We start from the raw sequence: 22,730 nt of genomic DNA, 5'->3' as shown, positions 1-22,730 counted from the left end.
AACAAAGTATATTTGTGACCTATAACAAGTTCTCTTATCTTAATAGCTAGTGGGCGGTAAATTAATGATAAAATAGACGGCAGCATTATATATAATTAGTTTCTTATATTAATAAATATAATAGTTAATATATTTTTAAAACTACGGTTTCTAAAACGATTTAAATTTATATTCCGGTTTCTGATCTTCAGATATATTTTTGGTATGTATTTTCTTTATTCAGTGTTGTCCTAAGCAAAATTTTTTTTTTTTATAGAATAAATTCCTGATAAAAGACGATACATACAATCTTTTACTTCATAATGTTAAGTGTGCATAAGAGTTGAAACAGGTAAAACATAAAAAAAAAATTAACGTTATTACTTACCTTTTTATGAAAATATAACACTAGATGCCGATTTTTATATAGAAGAGTTTTAGCAGTTTGAAGAGTGAGATATTCAATATGTTACAATATTATTCATTAAAAATAAATTGTCAGTGCTATAACAGACCGACGTTAAAAAAGTCATCAAGTATGAGGTAATCACTAATCAGGTATTACTTTTGAAATAATTGATATAGGAGACTGAAAGTCATAAACATCTTACAAAGCCACTCCGGGCACTGATTACTTACAATATTTCAAAAATTAATGATAGACCATCTACATTTTCTAAAATTTTACGACTAATAATGTGTTAGAATTTTCGCGAAAGTGATCCAATATGTTTCTTTTGTTAATTAATTTTATATATTTTGGAGACTAATATCAAATGTATTAAAATAATTAAACAGAATGTTAATATCAGTTTCCAATACAAGCTTTCACATATACTTTTGTAGGTGGTAGAGCCTAGCTGTGGTCAAGTAACTACAGATCAAACATGGGCTGGCTCGACCGGGGAAGTATCACCCTCTCACTGAAAATCGGCGTGAATTGGTCTTAAATGGCTGCGTTTGGTCCGATGAGCGAGAGAGCCGGTTGCCCTTTTCCTGTTCCCACTCTTTCCTGTCATTTTCTTATTCCCACCTCTCCATCTTCCTAAACTAGGTTGGCAACGTTGGCAACGCATCCGCAACATCTCTGTTGCGGATGTCCATGGGCGGCGGTGAGTACTGCTCACCAAAGTAGGCCGTCTGCTCGTTTGCCATTTTTCACATAAAAAAAACTCATACAAGTTTTAGTGTAATTAAATGTAAAAATTTGTTACATCATATAAAATATAAATAACCGCCACTATTTAAAACTTCATATGACCGACGTTTCACATTGGTGACTCATTGCTTGCTATTAATCGTGATATTTGCCTACACACGCCGTCAGCTGCTGATCGGTCAGTAACATCGGATAATAATATTACTTTTAGCGGTTGGTTTCCAGTCTTCTAATCATCTAATGCGATCAGCATAAAAACCGATCTTTTTAAATTATATTACGGACGTAATTATTAAATATTAACTTGATATTTTACTATTTAGAGATTATATTTTTTGGAAGCCATGATCAATTACTTATAAAAACAATTAACGTATTTAGAATCCCGCTGAAGACTCACTCGTACTCGTATATCAATTAACTATTAAGGATGTGCGTTTATAAATTTGATTGTACCGCAGGACAAAATACTGGAACAAATATTACCTACTGGCTGCTGTTAATAGGTGAATTTCACATGTGTTCTCATTACCGATACCGAAAGATACTCATGATCCTGTGCCTCCTTCAGATATAGTTTCAGTTGCTACTCTCTCAAGACCAAGAAGTCATATTCTTCATCAAATCATCGAGCAAACTATTTAATTAATTGAGAAACAAAGAAAAAATATTGGTACCGGGATTTGGGAGCTCAGTGACAACGATATTAAAAAGGCAGTAGAAAAGTTTTATAGTAGAGTGAATCAGATTATGGAAAGTTTAATTCCATCAAGAGCATTTATGGGAGGAAATAAATATATAGCAACGGAACTGTGTAGGAAAACCAAAGCATTGGAATTTAAAATATATATATATATATATATTATGATACATAAAAAAAATCAATGTTTTCGAATTCAATATACACAGCCGATTTGGAATTCAATAACGTTCGTAAATCACACCAATAAGAGCCGCTGATGTGAAACAATGTGTTTTGTTTATTGACAAACATTTCCATTATTTACTTCCTGAATAATATTTCTCGCCGAATAACTGAAGCTATTTTTTTGTCGTGTTTTGAATGTTTAACATGCCATACTAAGCAAAACACTAAGATCTATAGGACTTAACACAGTACATTATTCCCTTTCATTAAATAATAAAAAAAACATTTATTTCAAGTCACTTATATAAATGTCTGGATCATAATTCATAAAAAAACATTCAAATATCTATTAACACGAAATATAAAAGCATTACAAGTTTCTCCAACATATTGGAGGGATCTTAGATCCTAACATTTTCAAAATTCGTCACTAGATGGCGCTTAAAATAAAATGAAACTCTTCATTAATTCATTGTAAGACTATGTCTTACAATTGGACAATATATATTACGACAAATGAAAAGCACATTAATGTTATATCTGTCAACTTTTCAGATATCACAGTAATGACCTTTCAGCTGTTTCAGCCGATTTTCAGTGATTGTTTCTTCATAAGTGATAAAACTTATATTATGACTCTCAAATCATTAACATTTTTAAATTATATAATTTTGAGGACCATATCCAAGTATTTTATTCTTAAAATTAAATCATAAGTAACAGTAACAATTCCAATCATCGTATTTCTATCTTCCATTTGTTTTTTAACACAAAATTTTACCTGGAAGTAATTGTTTACTAACAGTAATGTTAACTTTTTGTAATTTTCTTATATAACATTTCATACCTAATTTACTTATTGGGGCATATAACAAAATATAGTATATCTATCTATCTATCTATCTATCTATCTGTCTATGTCTAAATCACTTAAGGTTTTTATTTGGTTCATCGATACAGGCTTTAATAATAGTTGCTGCTTCATGTTGTCCGATGTCATCCAACAACAATGCCAAAGACTTTGAAGACACACCCTCATTCCAACCCTGTAATTTATATTTATTTTTAGTGAAATCTTATAGCAATAAGGTAATTCTGTTATGTATTTACGTTTTTGTAATAGAATAAATATATAGCATATAATTAATCTTTATAAATTTATCACACAATGATCGTTTTGTCTTGATTTTCTCCATTTTTCAGATGAAAATTTCAAAATGTTAGCAAATATAACGTCTATTAGTACCTTAAGATGGTTCAAGAGTGTTCTTGCGGGACTGTCAGTGGCTTTATACCAGGAGTAATAGGAATCCTTATCAAGCCTTCCCATTAATTCCTTCCAGCCTCCATTATTATCCAGTAAGACTGCAACCCGATCAATATACATTGGTAATGCTGTAAGATCCGATTCTGTATCCTGAAATCACATACAATAAAAACAATTGTTCCTTATGAAATAATATTTGAAAGTAAATAATATATATGTGTGCGTGTTTGTGTGCGTTTATGGAAAAAATGGATGTATTGTGTATAGGAAAAAATTAAGGATGATGTATGGATATATTTCTTGGAAGAACGTAATGAATACATTTTCTGGAATTTCGTTTAATATAACACATCGTGTTGGTTGATATGAATATAGAAAAGGATGGGTACATATTGAATTAAAATTACATATAACAATTTAAATAAAAGGAAACCCCTTAGCTTTGATTACCTGCGATTTTGTTGTTTTACTTTATAAATATAATAATCACTCTTAGTGAGTACCAAATAATGTTACCTTTTCTTCCGAGTCGTCGTCGTCCTCCGGCTCAGATTTGATATCAATTTCTATATTTTTTTCTGAACTTATATATTTTCTCATAAGTTTTGCTAGTTGTGGCTTATCTCGCGCCAGCCTCCACGCGGAATGGTTGTTTTCTTCGTGTTTCAGGGGATCAGCCTGTAAATTTGATAAAATAAATCAAAAACAATTTACGACACAATTTTATTACAAGTGGCGCCATCTGTACCATACTAATTATAATATACTATGATCCTTTGAATTATTTTTATAATTAATTATAATACTGAACCATAGTAATTTTGTAATGGCAACATTTAAGTATCAACTTGTATTTGAAAACTATAAATAAATACTGGCTTCAGCCATTTAGTAAGACATTACTAGAAGTAACACTGAACATTAAAAATCAAGACTGAAGCTGTACCTCGAACATTATATTAAAAAAATAGGAATTAGATATAATTAAAGATTATTTTTTAAGATGCATCAAAGAAATTCAAGGTTCATTTATAAAAATATCCATATTCTGAATAAAAAAACATATTTTCTCAAACATGGAGCAAATATTACCTTCTTGTCTAGTAAAAGTTTCACAATCTCTAAGGTGTTTTCTCTGATCACACTATCGCAGGCTATCTGTAGCGCTGTGTAGCCTTTTCCATCCAAGGCGTCTACATCCACCTGAATTAAAATACGACAATAATCATATAAAATGTACTTCATAAGACTATGAAGGTTTTGATTTAAGAAAATAATTAATTAATTGATTCCTCAGTGCTATCTAGATGTGAGATAACAGTGAGTTTGGATGAAGTAAGGCTTTCATAGGGTTTCTGTGCTTGAAAGCTTTGAGTGATGTCATATTGTAGTATAAGTTATTCTAAAGGAGTATTAATATGTAAATAAGTTTTAAAAAGATGAGCATTAGGTTTTGAATGGGGTTGAGGTGTAAGAAAATGTTAAGTTCTTTGGATGTGTCTGTCAACTGTGAAGCCTTATGTGGAATTTTAGAATAGGTTTGACCGACATTATAAGTGTATGTGTAGTCCTTGCGTTTGGGGGAGATAGACCACAGCTATATGAATTCATTATTCGGGAGAGCTTGTTTTTAAATCACACAAAGTAAAATATCCCAAGACGGGTTTGACAATATCACGAAAGACAAAAAGAAATTGTATTTTTTCTTAGACGAAAAGGAAATAAAAATAATATCGAGCATTTACACGGTATAACAAAAATATTTAAAGTCAATAATATTCACATTTTTTTTAAATGATTTTAGATGTATATTACATTTGTGGATAGCCAAAAAATATATTATGGGGTTTTCCAATAGGGACGCTTGAACTTTGACAGCTGATTGCGGCCATGTTGTTTGAGTGACAGCTGTCAAATGCAGTGTGTTATATTCATTCCGTCCTCCCAAACCACCATGGCAGGTTACAGTGTCGAGCAGCACGTGCAAATCATAAAATTGTTTTATGAAAATGGGTCTTCAGTTCGAGCAACGTTCCGCGCACTTCGCCCGTTTTACGGTCGCGATGATCGTCCTGCCGAGTCGACTATCCGTCGATTGGTGGACAAATTCGAGTCAACCGGGTCAGTTAACAATCAGCCGGTTCCCGTGCGTCAACGTAACGCGAGATCTGCCGAGAATATCGCCGCTGTGCGCGACAGTGTCCTCGAAAACCCGCGGCAGTCAATTCCGCGTCGCGCACAGGAACTCGGCCTTTCGCAGACGACAACTTGGCGAATTTTGCGTTGTGACTTGAGCCTGCACCCGTACAAGATCCAGCTGACCCAAGAGCTCAAGGTTAATGACCATAGACAGCGCCGTGTGTTCGCTGACTGGGCATTAGAGCAGTTGGAAGTTGACGCCGATTTTGGCAAAAAAATCATCTTCAGCGACGAGGCGCATTTTTGGATGAATGGCTATGTCAACAAGCAAAATTGCCGTATTTGGGACGAGACCAATCCACACGAGGTTCACCAAGTGGCAATGCACCCGCAGAAAGTGACTGTTTGGTGCGGATTTTGGGCCGGAGGCGTGTCGTCGGAGGCGGGCCGTCACCGTCAATGGTGAGCGATACCGGTCGATGATAACCAACTTCTTTTGGCCTGAAATCGAGAATATGGATCTGGACAACATGTGGTTTCAACAGGACGGCGCTACGTGCCACACAGCACACGCTACGATGGAAGTTCTGCACGAGCAATTTCTGGACATGGTCATCTCGCGCGGAGGCGACGTGAACTGGCCACCGAGATCGTGCGATTTGACCCCGCTGGACTTTTTCTTGTGGGGTTTTCTTAAGTCGCAGGTCTATGCCAACAAGCCGCAAACCACCGATGCCCTCAAAGTCAACATACGCCACGCCATCGATCAAATACAGCCCGATTTGTGCGCCAGAGTCATCGAAAATTGGACCTTTCGTGTGCGCGCCACCAACCGAAGCCGTGGCGGTCATTTGAATGATGTCATATTCCATACATAATGGGGTCGATAGACCTTTCAAATAAATTTCGCAAATTCGCAAATATCTTTCCTACATGTATTTTTTTTGCATTTCAAAGATCAAGCGCCCTTAATGGAAAACCCTATAGTTATATTGAAACAAATTTTAACATAGTTATCCGGAGATTTATAAATATAAAATATCTCTTGTGCGTCCAGCCCTGTAAAGTCCCCCCTCCACTATACCGCAGGACTCATGAGGTGTCTAGCGTATTCGCCCACGTATTATTTCATTTCCTTATCATACTAACCGGCTTCTCTAGCAGTTCATTTGCGACTGGTAAACAGTCGTCGAGTACGGCGAGGTGGAGGGCTGTACGGCCGTCTCCATCGCGAGCGTCCCATTTCGCGCCAGCAGACAACAACAAGGTCGCGCTCTTACGACAACCGTACACCGACGATAGATGTAAAGCTGTCTGTTTCTCTGTAAATGATACATTAAGTTTATGGGATTATATAAATTTATTATATTAAAACACGAGGAGTGATTCTCCCCAACATAATGTGTTATCGCTTGAGTCAGTTTGTGACTACGGCCTATGTTAGCTGCTAAAATATCAAGCAAGGTAATTAACACGTGATCGCTTTAATCCCGCTTTTTAATATATTATTAGTATTCATGAAACGCGAAAACTTCAAATTTTATATAGTTAAATAAATGAAGGTTTGTTAATTTTTTTTATTACATCGAAGATGTTTTTGAATTTATGTTAAAATGTACTGATCCTAAATCAAACTGATAGGATAAATAATTTATATAGAGTATTTAATTAATTAAGGAAAAAAAAGTCAGCTAGCTGAACTCGAACCCGCACAGACGGGACTACGAGTCTAGAACATTACCGCTTACGCCTCAGCACGCTCGGCGCACCGATTAATGTAACTTATACATAAAGTGCAAGCTAAACTTTGTATGCGTTTTTCTCAGCTCCTACTGGGCATTGGACGGAAATATTTTACAGTGGTAGTACCCATATGGGATACTACCACTACACGAAATTTCATTCAAGTCGGTTTCCCCAAGGTCGTGCCGTCCTCTTGTTAGATTCGCGGATGACCTCATAATAATTTCAGACAACCCAGACCAACTACAAAATATGCTCAATGAACTTATAGATGAAAGCAAAGAAGTATGCTTGCAAACCAATCTGACTAAAACTAAACTGATGACGAACCGATCAAAAACTGCCATATTAATCAACGAGGAGCAAATAGAGTATGTACATGAATACAGATACTGAATAACACATCATTTCTCCAACAAATGATACATCAAAAGAAGTACAGAACAGAGTAGATACTGCTTGGAAACGTTACTGGAGGCTGAAAGAGATTATAAAAAACAAATCATTACCAATGAAGATAAAAAGCAAAGTATACAACACCTGCATACTTCCCATGATGACTTATGGGTGCCAGGCTTGGGCTTTGATACTAAACAACACTAAAAAATTACAAACTTGCCAACACAACATGGAAAGGGGTGTGCTAAATGCCAAGAAAAGTGACAAAATCAACTTAAATGTTTTCAGGTAAAAAACAAAGGTCACAGATGTGTCCTACACCACTAATAAACTGAAAATAAAATGGGTGGGCCATCTAACTAGGGGCAATATAAACAAATGGGCAAATCAAACGGATGAATGGTAGAGAGAGGGTACCCTAGAGAGGGCAAAAGAACCAGAGGAAGACCCTCCAAAAGATGGGACGAGGACTTGAAAGCAGCCGCAGGTACAATATGGCGAAGGAGAGCCCACGATCGTGAATCGTGTAAAGACTTGGGGGAGGCATATGCTAAGGCAAAATGATCCACCGGTATCAGAATTTAACAGATTGTAAATAATTTATTTAGATTGTTAATAAAGGCTATTATTATTATGTATTATTATTATACATTAGCCAACGACACAAGATAAAAATTGTAAATAAATCGAAAAACTGATTAAGTTAAAAGTATCAGATTCGTATCTTTTTATATATAAGTTAACACTTAATTGCGACTTTAGTGTCTTATACTATATAGTAAATATATTAACAATTATAACTCACCATTGTTGTAAGCGTCTATATCGTAACTGATGTTATTATTCTTGATGGATTCCAATAGCGGTCCGAGGCAAGTCTGACATATGACAGCATAATGCAGTGCATTATTCCCTTCATTGTCTTCCTCCATGGGATCACAACCTGTGATATTATTATTATTGCATAAGATCTAACAAGTCGCTAACTACTTTTATAGTACAATTACCATATAAGAAACAACTTGTATAGCATAGTATATATAATAACTTCATGACATCAGTGACATGAACCTTTTTTAGAATTAACATAATTATTAATTCTTTCTTTAGTAAGAATAAGATATATAATAAATGTCAGTTCAAAAATTAACTGTTTTATCTTGAATTTAAAAGTTATTATTATTATTTAATAATATTTAATAAACTTTGTAAAACTATTCTTCTTCTAAACTGTTCATGTTCGCTTTTTTTTTATAATGATGTAAACATTTTAGAAAAAATATTTTATAATAGAGAGAAAAAAGTTTATAGGGGCAATTATTAATGAGTTTTTTTATGTTAAAGGGGGCAACCGAGCAGACGGCCTACGTGATGGAGGTAGTACCGTCGCCCATGGAATTCCGCAGCGTAGATTTGCATATGGGCTCCCACTCGTTATTGGGGAAGAGGGGGAGGAAAAGATGGCAAAGGGAAAGAAATTGAAGAGCATCCGTCTCTCGCACTCATTGGACGAAACGCGGCCATTAATGCTACTTCAAGCCGATCTTCTATGAGAGGGTGGCACTTTTCCCAGGTCGAGCCAGTCCATGTTCGAGCTGCAGTAACTAGATCACAGCTAGGCTCTACCACGTAGATGTATTAAAAGATCTACTATGTATTAAAAGATTTTTTACCTTTCGATATAAGGAAAGAGACTAATTTCGGCGAATCATTGATAATAGCCAGATGCAGTACAGTCTGCATTTGGTTGTTCTTCAAGTTCAATAACTTAGTCATCTTCATGTTATAAATCAACTTCACAATATATTCCAAGCTCGGCTGATTACTGCTCAGGGTCAGGTGGAGAAAACTGTAACGAATAGTTATATGTAAATCTCAAGCACAAAGAAAACACACAAAACACCTATAATCATGTTAAAGAAAGTATATATATTTTTAGTTTTAATTAATAATAATATATATATACAATTTAGAACATATTTTAATTAATCATTCATCTCTATCATAAAATATCATTTGAAAGAACAATTTATGTCTTTAAATGGTAATACATATTAGATCAAAATGTTGCCGCTTTCGTATGCATAACATAGATATATATATACAGGGACGACCTAAATAAATATACCGCAGGGTTCCGTAGGGCGTCAAACAGTTGGCATTGAATAGTTATCATAATTTTCGGTTATATTCCATTCGTCCTCGTTTTACGAAATGACCTGTGTCGTTGTTTTATTTGTTACCAAATGTTATAAAAGTTGTTCCGGTACACGCATAGATAAAAGTAGTTATACAGGCGTTCTGCTAAACTTTAACTATATCTTATACAGGATGTTTTGTGCTGCTACAAAGTATATTATTATGTACTCACGTGTCACCATTGGACAGTCTCATCTCCAAGAGCCTGTCCAACTTGCTTCTCACATCCTGCTTCTTGATACCGTCCTTGTTTCTCATCATTTCACAGAGTTCCTTGATGAGCTATAAATACACAAGCCATTTATAAAACTTGATTGTGTAACGCAAACGCAGACTACAAGACATATTATTAGTGTAATTTACACTTACTTTTGTTGAACTTATAGATTAGGTATGGACATATTAAGGAAAACAAATGCACGATTCAAAAGTTTTTGGTTTATTAAAAAAAAAATATATATTTTTTTTTTACAAAATATGATTAAAGCTTACGAGTTTTAAAAACAACGTTTTTATATGACGATGATTATCTTAAACATAATGATTTATTACAAAAAAAATGACAAATATTAACGAAACTGCTTTTATCGATATCGTTACAATACCATCAAGTATATAAAAGTTTATAACCAAGTTATATAAATGGCATTTGTATATTTTTCCTGTGAAAATGACCTTTTTTTAATAGATCACTACTTTCATGGCATTTTTTTCCTGTATGTTTGTACATTTTTATATGAAAATGAGCGGATAGCTGTGGCGACATGTTTTATTTGCATGCAGTGACACGAATTAAAGGGTGAAAAGTTTGATTGCTGTTAAAAACTATTAAATCTGCAATATAGGGATTTTTGTTATAGTAAAATGTGGAAGGAAATCTAGCACTCACCAAATATAACTGTCAATTACTTACTTTCTGAACTTCGACTCCGTCTTCCGCCTTATAGAGCGCGGAGTACTCACTTGGTGGTTTTCTTATGACATTGCTTTTCGGTTCATCTTTTACCTCCGACTTCAATAATTCCTTGTACTTTGTGTTCTTTAAAATATAAAATATGTCTTTAATAAATTTATCTTAAATTATCGTTATCTTTCAATATACAACGTGATTGTATTATGCAAACCGGAAAGTAGTTTGCTCAGAATGAGTAACATACTTCAATGCACTGGTTTTCAAAGGACGTCATAAAAAACTGTCAAAATTACAAGCATTTACAACTGTCCCGATTTCTCCGTGAAAATATGGTCACGGCCACACACACACACACGCGTCCGCGGATGTTACACGCGATGCTGTTAGTGGCCGGTTCGTGTCGCAATGATATTAGTAACAAGAAACCATGTTCAATGAATAAGTTGTGGATACATTTTCCATCACACTATTAACAGTATTTATTACACTTAAGTATTTTTATTTATCTCATGCTCTTTACTGGGGTCGTAAACAATTTTTATGAGGGTTCAAATATGAAACAATAGACGTCTACTTAGATAAAAGAGCCTTTTTTTTAATTTGTAAAGAGTAAAATAATCCCCTAATACACAAACGAGCGCGCTTGCGCATATTTCGCTTTAAGCATTCAAGAATATACGTATTTGTTTTTACGCCTTGAATGAACTTTCAATTTTATTTTTTAAATCATGCTCAGTTTGTGGTTGCGACTTCCGACTGGTACACCGAGTCTCTGACATGACCCCACAAGTAAAGGTCGAGAGGTGTTAAATCTGATGTTTTATCGAACACTAAGGTCCGAGTGGCGCGTGCGACGCTGGTCGGGGCTGGAGGGTATGACCTTGGCTGTTGGAAGGGTGTGCGCGGGGTACGAGACACATGGAGCCCGGCAGGGGGCAGGTTTGGAAGCGCGCAGACACGCAGTCGGCACAGTAAACGTGATATTATTATCTATTATTTTACTGCACAGTAGAGTGTCCCACTTGTTTAATTTTTCCATAAAATTTAACATCATTTGAAAACCAGTCCATTGAATTATGTTACTCATTCTGAGCTAACTACTTCCGGGTTTCTGGGTAATTAATAAAAACTATGATGATCCTAGGTAAGAATGTTTACATTTTTTATCTTCTTTCGTTGGAACCTCTTTGTTTTGAATGTGCTAGTACTAGTTCTAAAAATGTATATAAAATAGAAAGAAATAAAATCTGGATACTTAAATACCTTTTCGCTTCGTTTTGCAGAATCGGCGACCATCATTGATGACTTGATCCATTCCATCGTGCTGCGCTGAAAGATTAATAATTAACTATTATTTTTATGTGCGTACTTTAAAACGATAATGTATACAAATAAAAACTATATATACCTCAACGCCGTCATATTGTTCGAAGTAATCTGTAATTTACAAAAGCAATATTTAGTTATATATATTTATTTAAAATTTTTATTATTTTTTAAATCAACGTCATGTAGCAAAAGTAAAATTCTTTTAAAATCAAACATCCATTAAATATATGAGCTTGGCGTGTTATCATACGATACAAAACGCACCTCCGAGATCAGTACTGAAAAATCGTTTTTTGTCTTCACTAAGTAAATCAATGTCTTGTTCAAGAACTCGGTCCAATTCAGACGAGTGGAGCTGTAGTACGGGGGGTTCGGGCACGTTCGGCTGACTGAGGAGAGGACTCATAGCCTTGGACTGTACGGGATTGGAACCCACATACGAGTGCAATAGGGCATCCGCCATCATCGACTCCTCTGTTGGGGCTATTTGGTTTTGGGGTACCTGAAATGAGTTTAGTATCTATCAAAACATTTAACATTTAGGATTAAAGCAGTGAGGCAAAAAATAATTATTAACTAGTTGCGCAGCACAGCTCTGATCGTAGTTTATAGAAAGCAAAACTCTTTGATTTTCTTGTCATGAGCAAACAAGATTTTATTATTTGATATGGTTGATTTGTAAATTTTGATTTAAATGTATATATTAATGGATGTATATTGTAATAGGCACACCATACAGTTACGAATCCCCAATATATTATTATGCTCTATGATCGCGACCAATGTTTAGTGGTTAGTGACGTCACGACAGTCACGTGACTTGTTAGAATGTTCAAGCGGGAAAATTCAAAATTACTCCTTATTACTATAACATCGAAAGTTCTGATAATTTTTAATAACTTTTTTTTTGGTTAAAAAGAGGCAATCTTTTAAATAAAAGCATTTCCGAAAAATAGTTAACATCCATATTGTATAAAATTCATAATCATAATCTGGTATTATGTAATCCAGTTTGGTAGAAGTGGTATATATATGTAGACTAGTAGACTAATAGAATACTATTATTTTGACTTACTTTGAAATGGTACATCGGCGCAACCGGCGGATGGTCCATTACTTCAATGCCATTGTTAGTCATATTATTAAATTCTCCGAATTGCTGAAATATAAAAATAAAAAATTAACTTCATACAAAAAAATATATTAAAATTAAAGTATATATATTTATAAACTCACATTAGCATACTCTACAGTTGTTGGCAGGTCACTGACACTTTTTATTGAACTACCTACAAAAAAAATAAATATTGAAATATATAAAATAATTTGTATTTAATAAAGAATCAAGTAAAAATTACTACACATAATATTCTGCGGAACTTATATAATCATGTTTGCAATGGAAAAATATATGAGGAGAGAAAAGTATTCTTAGTAAAGTCATTAATAATATTAATCTGAACCTGAACTTCCTATAGAGGAGAATGATGAGTTAGCTTTCCTTTTTTTATTCTGTATATATATAGTTTCAGCTTTGTATGTGAACTCCTTTGGTTCGCTGGTCCTGCCGTCGCTCGGTCTAACCAATTCTATGAATACCTTCACATCTGACGTAATATGTAAGTTATGGTATTCTGGTGTCCTATAACACATTATACGAGTATTATATATTAAAATAATAGTGTAACAAATAAAAACGACGAGTGTAATTTGATATAAACATTCAATGGTTATGAAATTTTCTAATGAAACGATATTAGGAAAGTGAATTATAATATATTTATATATCTAAATAAAAATATAATTAAAGGCAATAAGTACCTGAATACAATGCCGTATTGGTGGTGTACGTCGCTCTGCAAGAAAGTCGCCATTTTAGACCAAACCCTTTCTCCATATTTGTCCAGTTCGAAGAATTTTATCATTATGTTTTCTGTAAAATAATACATAGTAAGAAACTAACCAACTGTTTGTTTGAACACGCTAATCTCAGGAACAACGGGTCCGATTTGAAAAATTCATTCAGCGTTGGATAGTATATTTATCGAGAAACGCTAGAAATTACATATTATTTTAAAAAATTAGAGATCCACTAGAAAATTGCTACTTTGTAGCCAGAGGTGTAAAATCTATCTAGCGTACGCCGCAAAAACTATTGGCAATACAACAAAATCATGAACTACGGCTCTGTAGGTCTCTTTAAAATCTAGAAAAAGCAGGACAGCGAGAGAATATATCTAACTATCATTGTTTAGTCACAATGCCCACTTTAATGTTCAAAAAAATTATTAAGTCGTCTCAAGAAAGCAACGGCGTTAAATGTGTATCTTTTTGTTATTATTGTTATTGTGTATGTGATTAGACTTGGTACCTAATAATTAATTATTTGCCAAAGAATTTTATCAATCTAATATGTCTTATATTAGGTTATCTTCAGAGTACACCTCTGATGTTTATTCGGACAGAGTCGCGGACAAAAGCTAGTACGAGAATATTTGAACATTACGACACTGAAAATAGTAAAAATAAAATCGGCTAAAAATCTTTTAAGATTTTAGTTTAATGTGAATAAATTTTATTAAACATAGCCCATAGCAAATATGGAGATTCGCTGTACACATACAATCTTCTCTAACGATATCAACGGTTTATCAAAAAAAATTCTTTATTTTAATGGAATAAAAAGAAAATATTTCAAATCGGTTCAAAGATTACTAGGTCTTGATGTAAAATTATGTACAATTTAATACTTTAAAGAAATAACTAAATAAACTCATGAGCTATCTTTATCTATGTATTTTAGATTACAAGTCCTTCAAACGTTTCTAAGAATTATTACTATTGAGACAAATTTATATTACTTTAAATTTTCTAACAAGATTAATTCAAGAGGTTGATTTATTACGTTTAAGTGTTTTTAACACATACATTTCTAACCTTTGTATATGAACGATAAAATCGATTCTTGAAAAGTGCGTTTCCATCATGTATACCAAAAAAAATCTTAAGAGGTACTTTTTGCTTTTTTTTCTCCGTCCTTAATTTAATGTTAGTTACAAAAAAAATATAATTTAAAGCGTTTCTGTTTTTTTTTCCTCGTATAGCTATAAACCGAGAGTTTTGAGGTATATTCGTAATAACCTTAACATGAATTTGCATTATCAAACCGACCACAGACAGGTACCAGTTTTTCGTACTCAAATCTTTGCACTTGATAATATAAACTATTTTTTATATCAAACGAGCAAAAGTGGCAAACGAGCGGACGGATTACTCGATGGAAGGTAGTCAACGGTTGCCGATCTTGATTGTAGAACAAGGAGAGGCATGGATGGGAAAAGGGAAAAAACAACCGTCTCTCTCACACATCGGACGAAACGCAGCCATTAAAGGCTACTTCATGCCGATCTTCTATGAGAGGGTGGTACTTCCACAATCGAGTTAGCCCATGTTCTTGCTGTAGTAACTAGATCACAACTAGGCTCTACCACCTTAGCGTACAAAAATTCTATGACTATAAAAGTGGAAACTGTCTGTTTTATTTTAACTTTGCAAGTGTGTGATAAGGGCACTGATATTCTTATCAACAACACCTCAAACTAGTACTCAAAATGGAGTTCTATATAATTGCTCGCTAAATAAATTTTATTGGCATTTTTATTAACACTTTCAAAGATTTTTAAGTGTAAAATATATGAAAATTTTACACGCAAACAACTTAATTGTTGTATATGTTATAACATTTGCAACACAGTTAACATTATTTAGAGAAAATTAACAAAATGTGTTAGTGTGAGATTCTGGCGAGGTGATAAGGCATATCCGCTAACTGACGCACAAATTAACTACAATTATACTTTACAAAAATGTATTAAATAAATACGTGTCAATATTGTAATTGTGTTATATCAGTGCTTGAAAATAAAACTTCCTTTATTAACATTACAACAATGTAGAGGGATTTTTTTTTTAAATAATAATATATATATACGAGTCATTGACTACAGTCAAATCACGATAGCTTAATACACAAAGACTTCCAGTATTTCTACATCATTTATATTAACTATGTATTATCTGTATGGAATTTAATAGAAGTATATTTTCATTAAACTATCCTTTAGTAAAAAGTACAAAAGTCATATGTAAGCCATTTTTATAATACGAGATGTCAAAACTTTTAACAAATGTATTTATTTTGAACCAGATACTTAATTATTGAACGCGACTCATCATCCTAGATTTTCTTAACGGTTTTATTACAAACATTTCCATAATTATATAAGATTTGCATGTCACAGGATGGATGAGTGGTTTGAATGAAATACATATTATAAATTAAAGTAAATTAAATTTAAACTTACTCTTATTTACTTTTTCAACAAATATGAAGACGTCCTCTTTGCCTTTCGGTCGGCCGTAACAGCGGCTCATACGACAGATCTTAAGATCATTTGTTGCTGCACTCTCTGTTGCAAATTATAAATCAATATTAATAAGTGTGATAGTCAATGAAAGTCTCATGAGTACATACGCGAGAAAAACTCAAGCTACATTTTCTTTTAAGGATACCTTAAAATCGTTTAGAAAACTCTGTATGAAACTATCGGAACATTAATCCAGTCTTTGTGGCCAACTAAGTCTGATTCACAATATAACTATAAAATATAATTAAAATAATAACAAAAGCAAAGTTTTGCTTGATATTACATATAAAAACTCACTCATATTATGTATCCACTCTGAGTAAACTGGCGGACAAATTTCAGCATCGGTGTTTGGATCGTGAGCGCTGAACTTCAATCTGACTATATTCAAATTAATATTCTTCGCCTCGTTCTCGCATTTCAATCTTAGCTATGAAATAATAAAAATATAAGACACCGAATCTATTGCACATAAACATTCCAAATTCAAAACACATAACGGCTTTGTTAGTCGACTGACCTTCACGTGCGCTTGTATTGAAGTGACGCTTGCATTTGCCGCCTAAACTATTATATACTTATGCTTTACACTTCAACGTTTTGTTTATAAATAATACTAAAATGAGTTCACGACTAACACCTTCTCAAAACGCCGTAGAGTATTAATTCGATACTTCGCTAAGGAAGTGGTAATCATAATTTTTAAAATTTATTATAATACATTGAAATATAATAATTTTTTTTAACGTTTCGTTATTGTAGACCTTTATTGTTTATATAATATGTTCGTTTATTTCTTTAATTGCTTATTCTGTATTATTTTTTGTATGGTTCGGTATGGAATTAGTTTTTTATATTTGTGAAGAGGTATCACGATATATACTTTATAGGAGAATGCAAATCGACCCAAACGAATCCCATCATCTCGTAAAGCCAAATACGATTACCCCTTAATATCTGACAATGCGTATTCTAGGAAATAGAAAAAAAATTACAAACTGAATTTAATACATATGAAAATATTCACGTATTTATCGTTTTAAAAATCTCCATTATCAGCAGTATAATATTCGTCTCCATATTTGGAGATACAATTTTGTTTCAAAAAAAAATTATTGATAATCGATATAAAAGCTATTTGTTGTATAATGTATAATGCACAAAGGGAGTAATTCGTGTGAAATATATTTTATCGCAAATAGATACAGATAATGTATGGTTGGTTAGTTGTGGCTAATGCATACAATGAGTAAGTATTGCGTCAAGGTTATTAATTCGCAAGAACATCAACTATTTAATCTCTTAAATTCCGGATGTTTATAGTTTTTATCGGATATTATAAGCAATTATGTTTAGTTCATTGGTTTTGATATAAGTATCAAAGCAAGTTTGTTGCAGGGCTTTTGTTTACGAAATATAAATATAAAAAATAATCTATATAGAAACGTATTTTCAATTTAAAAACGCTCAAGTCTTATCTATCATAAACAGCAATAAAAAGTCCTAGTAGCACAAAAAAAAACAGTAAACGATTTTTTTAATAGACTATATTTAAAAAATATATTAATATTTTTCCTATAAATGTTTTAAATATTCTACCTTTTTAAGTCAAATACAAATAAAAAACGGTTAACCATACATTATTAATTACCTTATTTTCATTAAAGGCCGTTTCTGGTTTCTCTGAGGCGTATCTTTTGTATAATAGTGCGGGAACATCTTTTTTCGCCGTGTGTATTATACCCATTCCCCTAAATCTGTTGATAAAATGATAAACAAAGAAAATAGATACATATTTATCAATAATAACTTTTGATAAGGTAATATTTATTATTCGATGTGATGAAATATATTTAAAAAGATACTAAGGAGATACTTCACTAAGAGTTAAAGACCAGTGGATATTATACAACAATGTGGAAGATTAAATTAAATTAATTTTTGACATCCGTTCGGAAACGTGTACCATACGTAGTATAAACTATATAGGTATTATATTCTGCTAATATTTGAGGATGATAAAAAATTGCTTACGCAACTCGATAGCTTCCTTTTTCCGGTAACCAGCTATGGACGTCTCTATCCTGATCTTCCTCTAGTAATTTATGAGGATGTTCATCAGCAGAATCATGCCTAGCTAACCTACATCTTACAAGCGCCCTCCCAGTATAGTTTCTTAGCTGGAATAAAACATTTAATATACAAAAAGCTAGAACACATGAGTACTTGACGTCAACTAGTTTTCCTTATCATTTATTAATGTAATAAGCATTCATCTGTTATAAAGATTACTTCTATATATTATTCAGATGTAAAAAGCCCACGCATTTATTGTCATGCAATGAATAATAAACATGGAAATCGATCGAACCGTTTGAAAGCTATAAAGCCGTGACAAATAATGTATTTGTACGTACACAACAGACACACACACACAAGCACAAACTCTCCACACGAGCACACACACCGGCATCAATGTCAAACTTATAATACTTAAAAATTTTTGTAAATTGTCATAAATATTTTTTTATTTTCATAAGTAAAAAACCTACCCACCACGAGTTTGATTCATCATCAAAAAGAAAACGAACAATAGCAAGTTTTTTGTTTATATTGTAACTTCAATAGTATTTATATGCAAAGAAATAAAATTAAAAAATTGGAAACATATTCAGTTTGGTTTGACAATGCAAAGTTGTGGACTAGGAGACTGGGTTTTGTTACTATAAAAAATTATGACTAAAGAGAAAGTATGTTTTTTTGTCGGACATATTATAGGGCTGATTATTTTTTTCAACTAAATGCTTACATTGTTGAAATATGTAGTACACATGTGAATTTTGCCTTATAAAAACACATAGTTGCAATCAGGCAACAATTTTTTTTTTTGTCAAATAGATATATATAGTATTTAATCAAAATTGATGACCTAATTAAAAAAGAGTATTAATAGTATATATAAGTACAATAATAAACTATGGAAATGATAACTGAAAATGATAATAATAAAAGATTAAAATTTCCAGTACTTTTCCACTAATTTTCATTTTATATTGACACTCATTACTTTAAAAACATAATATAATTAAACTTTTCCTAATTTACTGGGAAAGGTATATAATGAGATCTAAGATTTTCGCGAGTTTTATTCATTTAAATGAAACTAGTATAATTCGGATATACTACGCGGATTTTATTATTTAAAAAACTACATAATCCCGACGTTTCGGTTACTTTGCAGCAACTGTGATCACGGGCAGACGAGACTGGTATATGTTAAATAAAACACCAATGCCATAAAATTTTGGGAATTTGTGATATAAATATCAAGTTTAACACAATTTTCAAAGCTCTGTAACCAAATGAAGTAAATTTTTTTTCCAAAAAGGAAATTTTGAAAATGGGATTTTGGGAAGTGAATTGTGTTAATTGTACTAAAAATGATTTTTGAAAGCAAAACCAAACATAGCCTTTGAGTACAATAGAAAAATCAATTTGCTTTTATCTAGTCTTCTCAGTGCTATTATTCTAAAATAAAATACTAACACTTAATCCGGTTACTGGATTCAGAATATGAAAGCTGTTACAATATTAGTTTATGGTTTCCAAATCTGACTAGAGCTTAGTATATTTTACAATATTGCAATCTCTATTCAGCACATGTACTTTAGAAATTTTTTTTACGTTAAAAGTATATGTATTTTTTAATAATTAAAAAGACATACATAGATGTATTATTTATAGCATTTATATTATGTTAATAAATAAATGGAACAATTTCAGTATATTAAAAACTGCTGGGAGAATATTTACTAAATACACATAATAATTGGATAATTGCATAGAGCAATAATTGCTTAAACAGGTTTAAAAAGCAGGTAAGGTTTATTGTATGTACTTTCCCACTTCTTTATAAAATTTACTGTGAATTATTCATTCCAATGTGTCATTGTAAATAAAAACAATTTGTACTCTCATGAAAATATCATGGTGGTAACAAAAATATCTACTATAATCATATTCCATATTGCTGATTTTCACCAAACAGTTTAATGGCTGAGAAACATTTGGTTGAAAATAATATGTGAACCCTAAGAACAACTATTATTTTATTTAATTTATCATATAAATAGCACTTACCTCAACAGTTGGATGTGATTTGGATTTACTTGTGGCATAGGACTTTCCCAACAGACAACCATGCGTTCCAATCATTTCACTTTTGTATCGGAATCTAAAGTGGTTCTGCGGTTGTTCCACAATACTGAGATATGGCATATTGCCTACAACAATGGTTTATTTTAATGTTATGATGACATATCTATTCAAAGTTTCTTAATGTTTGCATCAAATGAGATATAGATCTTGATTACCCATATTTTAATGCAAATAAACTACCTAAATCCAATAAATTTAATAACAAGAGATACCTAAGATAACAAATATGAAAGACAAAGAGATTATAAAAAGTTTTTTTTCTGTTTACCTTTTGGCATATTTGTATTTTCGGCACATGATAAGTCTGAAATTATATTGGCTAGCTGTGGAACCTGATGAGACGGCGAACTGTACGGTGAATCAGATTGCGAAAACGGCGATTCCAAATTGGAATCGCTTACATCTTGCTCACTTGTAGACATTGTTTTATAATAATTTGCAAAAATTGCAACAAGGTTTAAAGACACTTTTTTTTCTCACTTATTTTATGAATTCCTATTATTTATTTAATACTATGTTTATTTACAACTACACTGAGTGACTCTGATATTTAATTAATAATAAAATGAATTATAAACACAACTTTTCACTGCTTTGGTGTCAATGAACAATTATGAAGTTCGTCTTGGATCTTTCAAGTACTATAAGGTACAAAACTATCAACTAATTTTCTTCAAGTGTTGCTAACTAAATAAAAATATTTTGCAATGAATAGCATAAAATATTAAAAAAAGAATTAATTTTTTAATTTAAAAATAAGTAATCCAAAAGAAAAAAGTTATTATTATGTTTTACACTTCTAAAATACGAAAACCATTAAAAAGACATTTATTTTATAATGGCCTTTGTCTTTCCATAATTTTTATGAATTTGTAATCAATGACTACTCTTTTTTTGAGAAAACTATTAATAAAGAAATATATGTAGGTATTTCAAGAATCTTAAACATTAAATTTGCAACAGAAAAGTTAGTGAATTACCCCGAATTGCAGTAAAAATCGACATGGTAACACTGACATTTCATTGTCAGTCGAATGGTTGCAATGTGCATAACTTTATATATGTAATAATATACATGTGTAGTACAGAAATCTAAAAATGACGACAACACGCTCGGGGAAGAACCAATCCTGCGTAGCAAATAAAGTTGAGTCACAAAATTCCCCGAACTCTGCCTTTACATGTATATATGTATATTCTACTTTGGTAATTAATATAATTATTTTTGATTCTGAATTAACTGACTGGTATATTTGTAACTATTGCAGTTTCCAAATACAAAAGTAATATTACTATTCCTGTTTGGTAATATTCTGTATTGATTAGTTTATAGTTTCTTTATTATTGAAACTTTTAAAAATTTATTTTGTATGATATACTAATATTTTGAATATTATTTATTATGAGCCTAGTTGCTTGAATAAACTGAACTTTTTACTATTAAATCATACGTATTAAAATCAGATTGTAAGTATAGTAACTGTTCTTGATAAATTGACTTAACTTATTGCAAAAATCGTTATTATTCTGATTTACAGAAGGCATGGTATTTTAATTAAAAAGTTTTATTTCTTTCCTTCAAAATCTTTAGTTATAATAAAATATTAATCATCTGAATTTTAATTTCCTACATTAAAACAAAATTTTATACTTCCTACCTACCTATCTTTCTTAGATAACAAGTAATAGGTAGCTATGTATTTAACCTTTGGGTTCGATCATTTTGTAGTAATCACAGTCATGGGAAGATAAGATGAAAGTCTTATGTTTATATTTGTAATATATATAATACAATTTTACATATATATGACGTATATTTGTTACTAAAAAAAAAAAAACAATAAAAACTAGTGATAGTCCCTAATGTACACTAATTATGTTATTACTTATTAATAGTATCTAATTGATCATAAAATAAAAAATTAAAAAACATTTACACAATAATTAAAAAACGATTATAATTAAATAAAAAACAAACAGAATATTAGCGCTAATAAATATGTCAAAGTTGGTAAAAGAAAATAAAGTTTAAAAGCTTATTAAGATATAATTCATACTTTCTTAAAAATTTTATAAATGTTCCAGCATTC

General features: G+C 31.9%; 1 protein-coding gene across 2 annotated transcripts; it reads right to left on the bottom strand.

Annotated features, from left to right (window-relative positions):
* Positions 1–2,336: 2,336 nt before the first annotated feature.
* Positions 2,337–21,279, bottom strand: LOC116766732 (nuclear factor NF-kappa-B p110 subunit). Of its 2 annotated transcripts, none has more exons than XM_061521471.1 (22): positions 20,909–21,279; positions 20,563–20,705; positions 18,457–18,602; positions 18,074–18,179; positions 16,720–16,852; positions 16,360–16,464; positions 13,817–13,928; positions 13,459–13,637; positions 13,232–13,284; positions 13,071–13,154; positions 12,260–12,497; positions 12,075–12,103; positions 11,930–11,995; positions 10,667–10,792; positions 9,926–10,035; positions 9,228–9,403; positions 8,360–8,497; positions 6,554–6,734; positions 4,366–4,477; positions 3,790–3,951; positions 3,253–3,423; positions 2,337–3,052 (listed from the first exon to the last, which is right to left on the bottom strand). In XM_061521471.1, the coding sequence occupies exons 1-22, from the start codon at positions 21,060–21,062 to the stop codon at positions 2,933–2,935; spliced, it is 2,844 nt and encodes a 947-aa protein (XP_061377455.1). In that variant the 5' UTR covers positions 21,063–21,279; the 3' UTR covers positions 2,337–2,932. The 2 variants fall into 2 exon arrangements, with proteins under 2 accessions (XP_061377455.1, XP_032512699.2); XM_032656808.2 differs by having other exon boundaries at positions 4,366–4,476; positions 6,562–6,734.
* Between the last annotated feature and the right edge of the window lie 1,451 nt (positions 21,280–22,730).

This window comes from Danaus plexippus, chromosome 10 (assembly GCF_018135715.1).
Source record: "Danaus plexippus chromosome 10, MEX_DaPlex, whole genome shotgun sequence".
NCBI lineage: Eukaryota > Metazoa > Arthropoda > Insecta > Lepidoptera > Nymphalidae > Danaus > Danaus plexippus.
The sequence above is the reverse complement of the archived record's forward strand: the minus strand, read 5'-3'. Positions and strand labels throughout refer to the sequence as shown.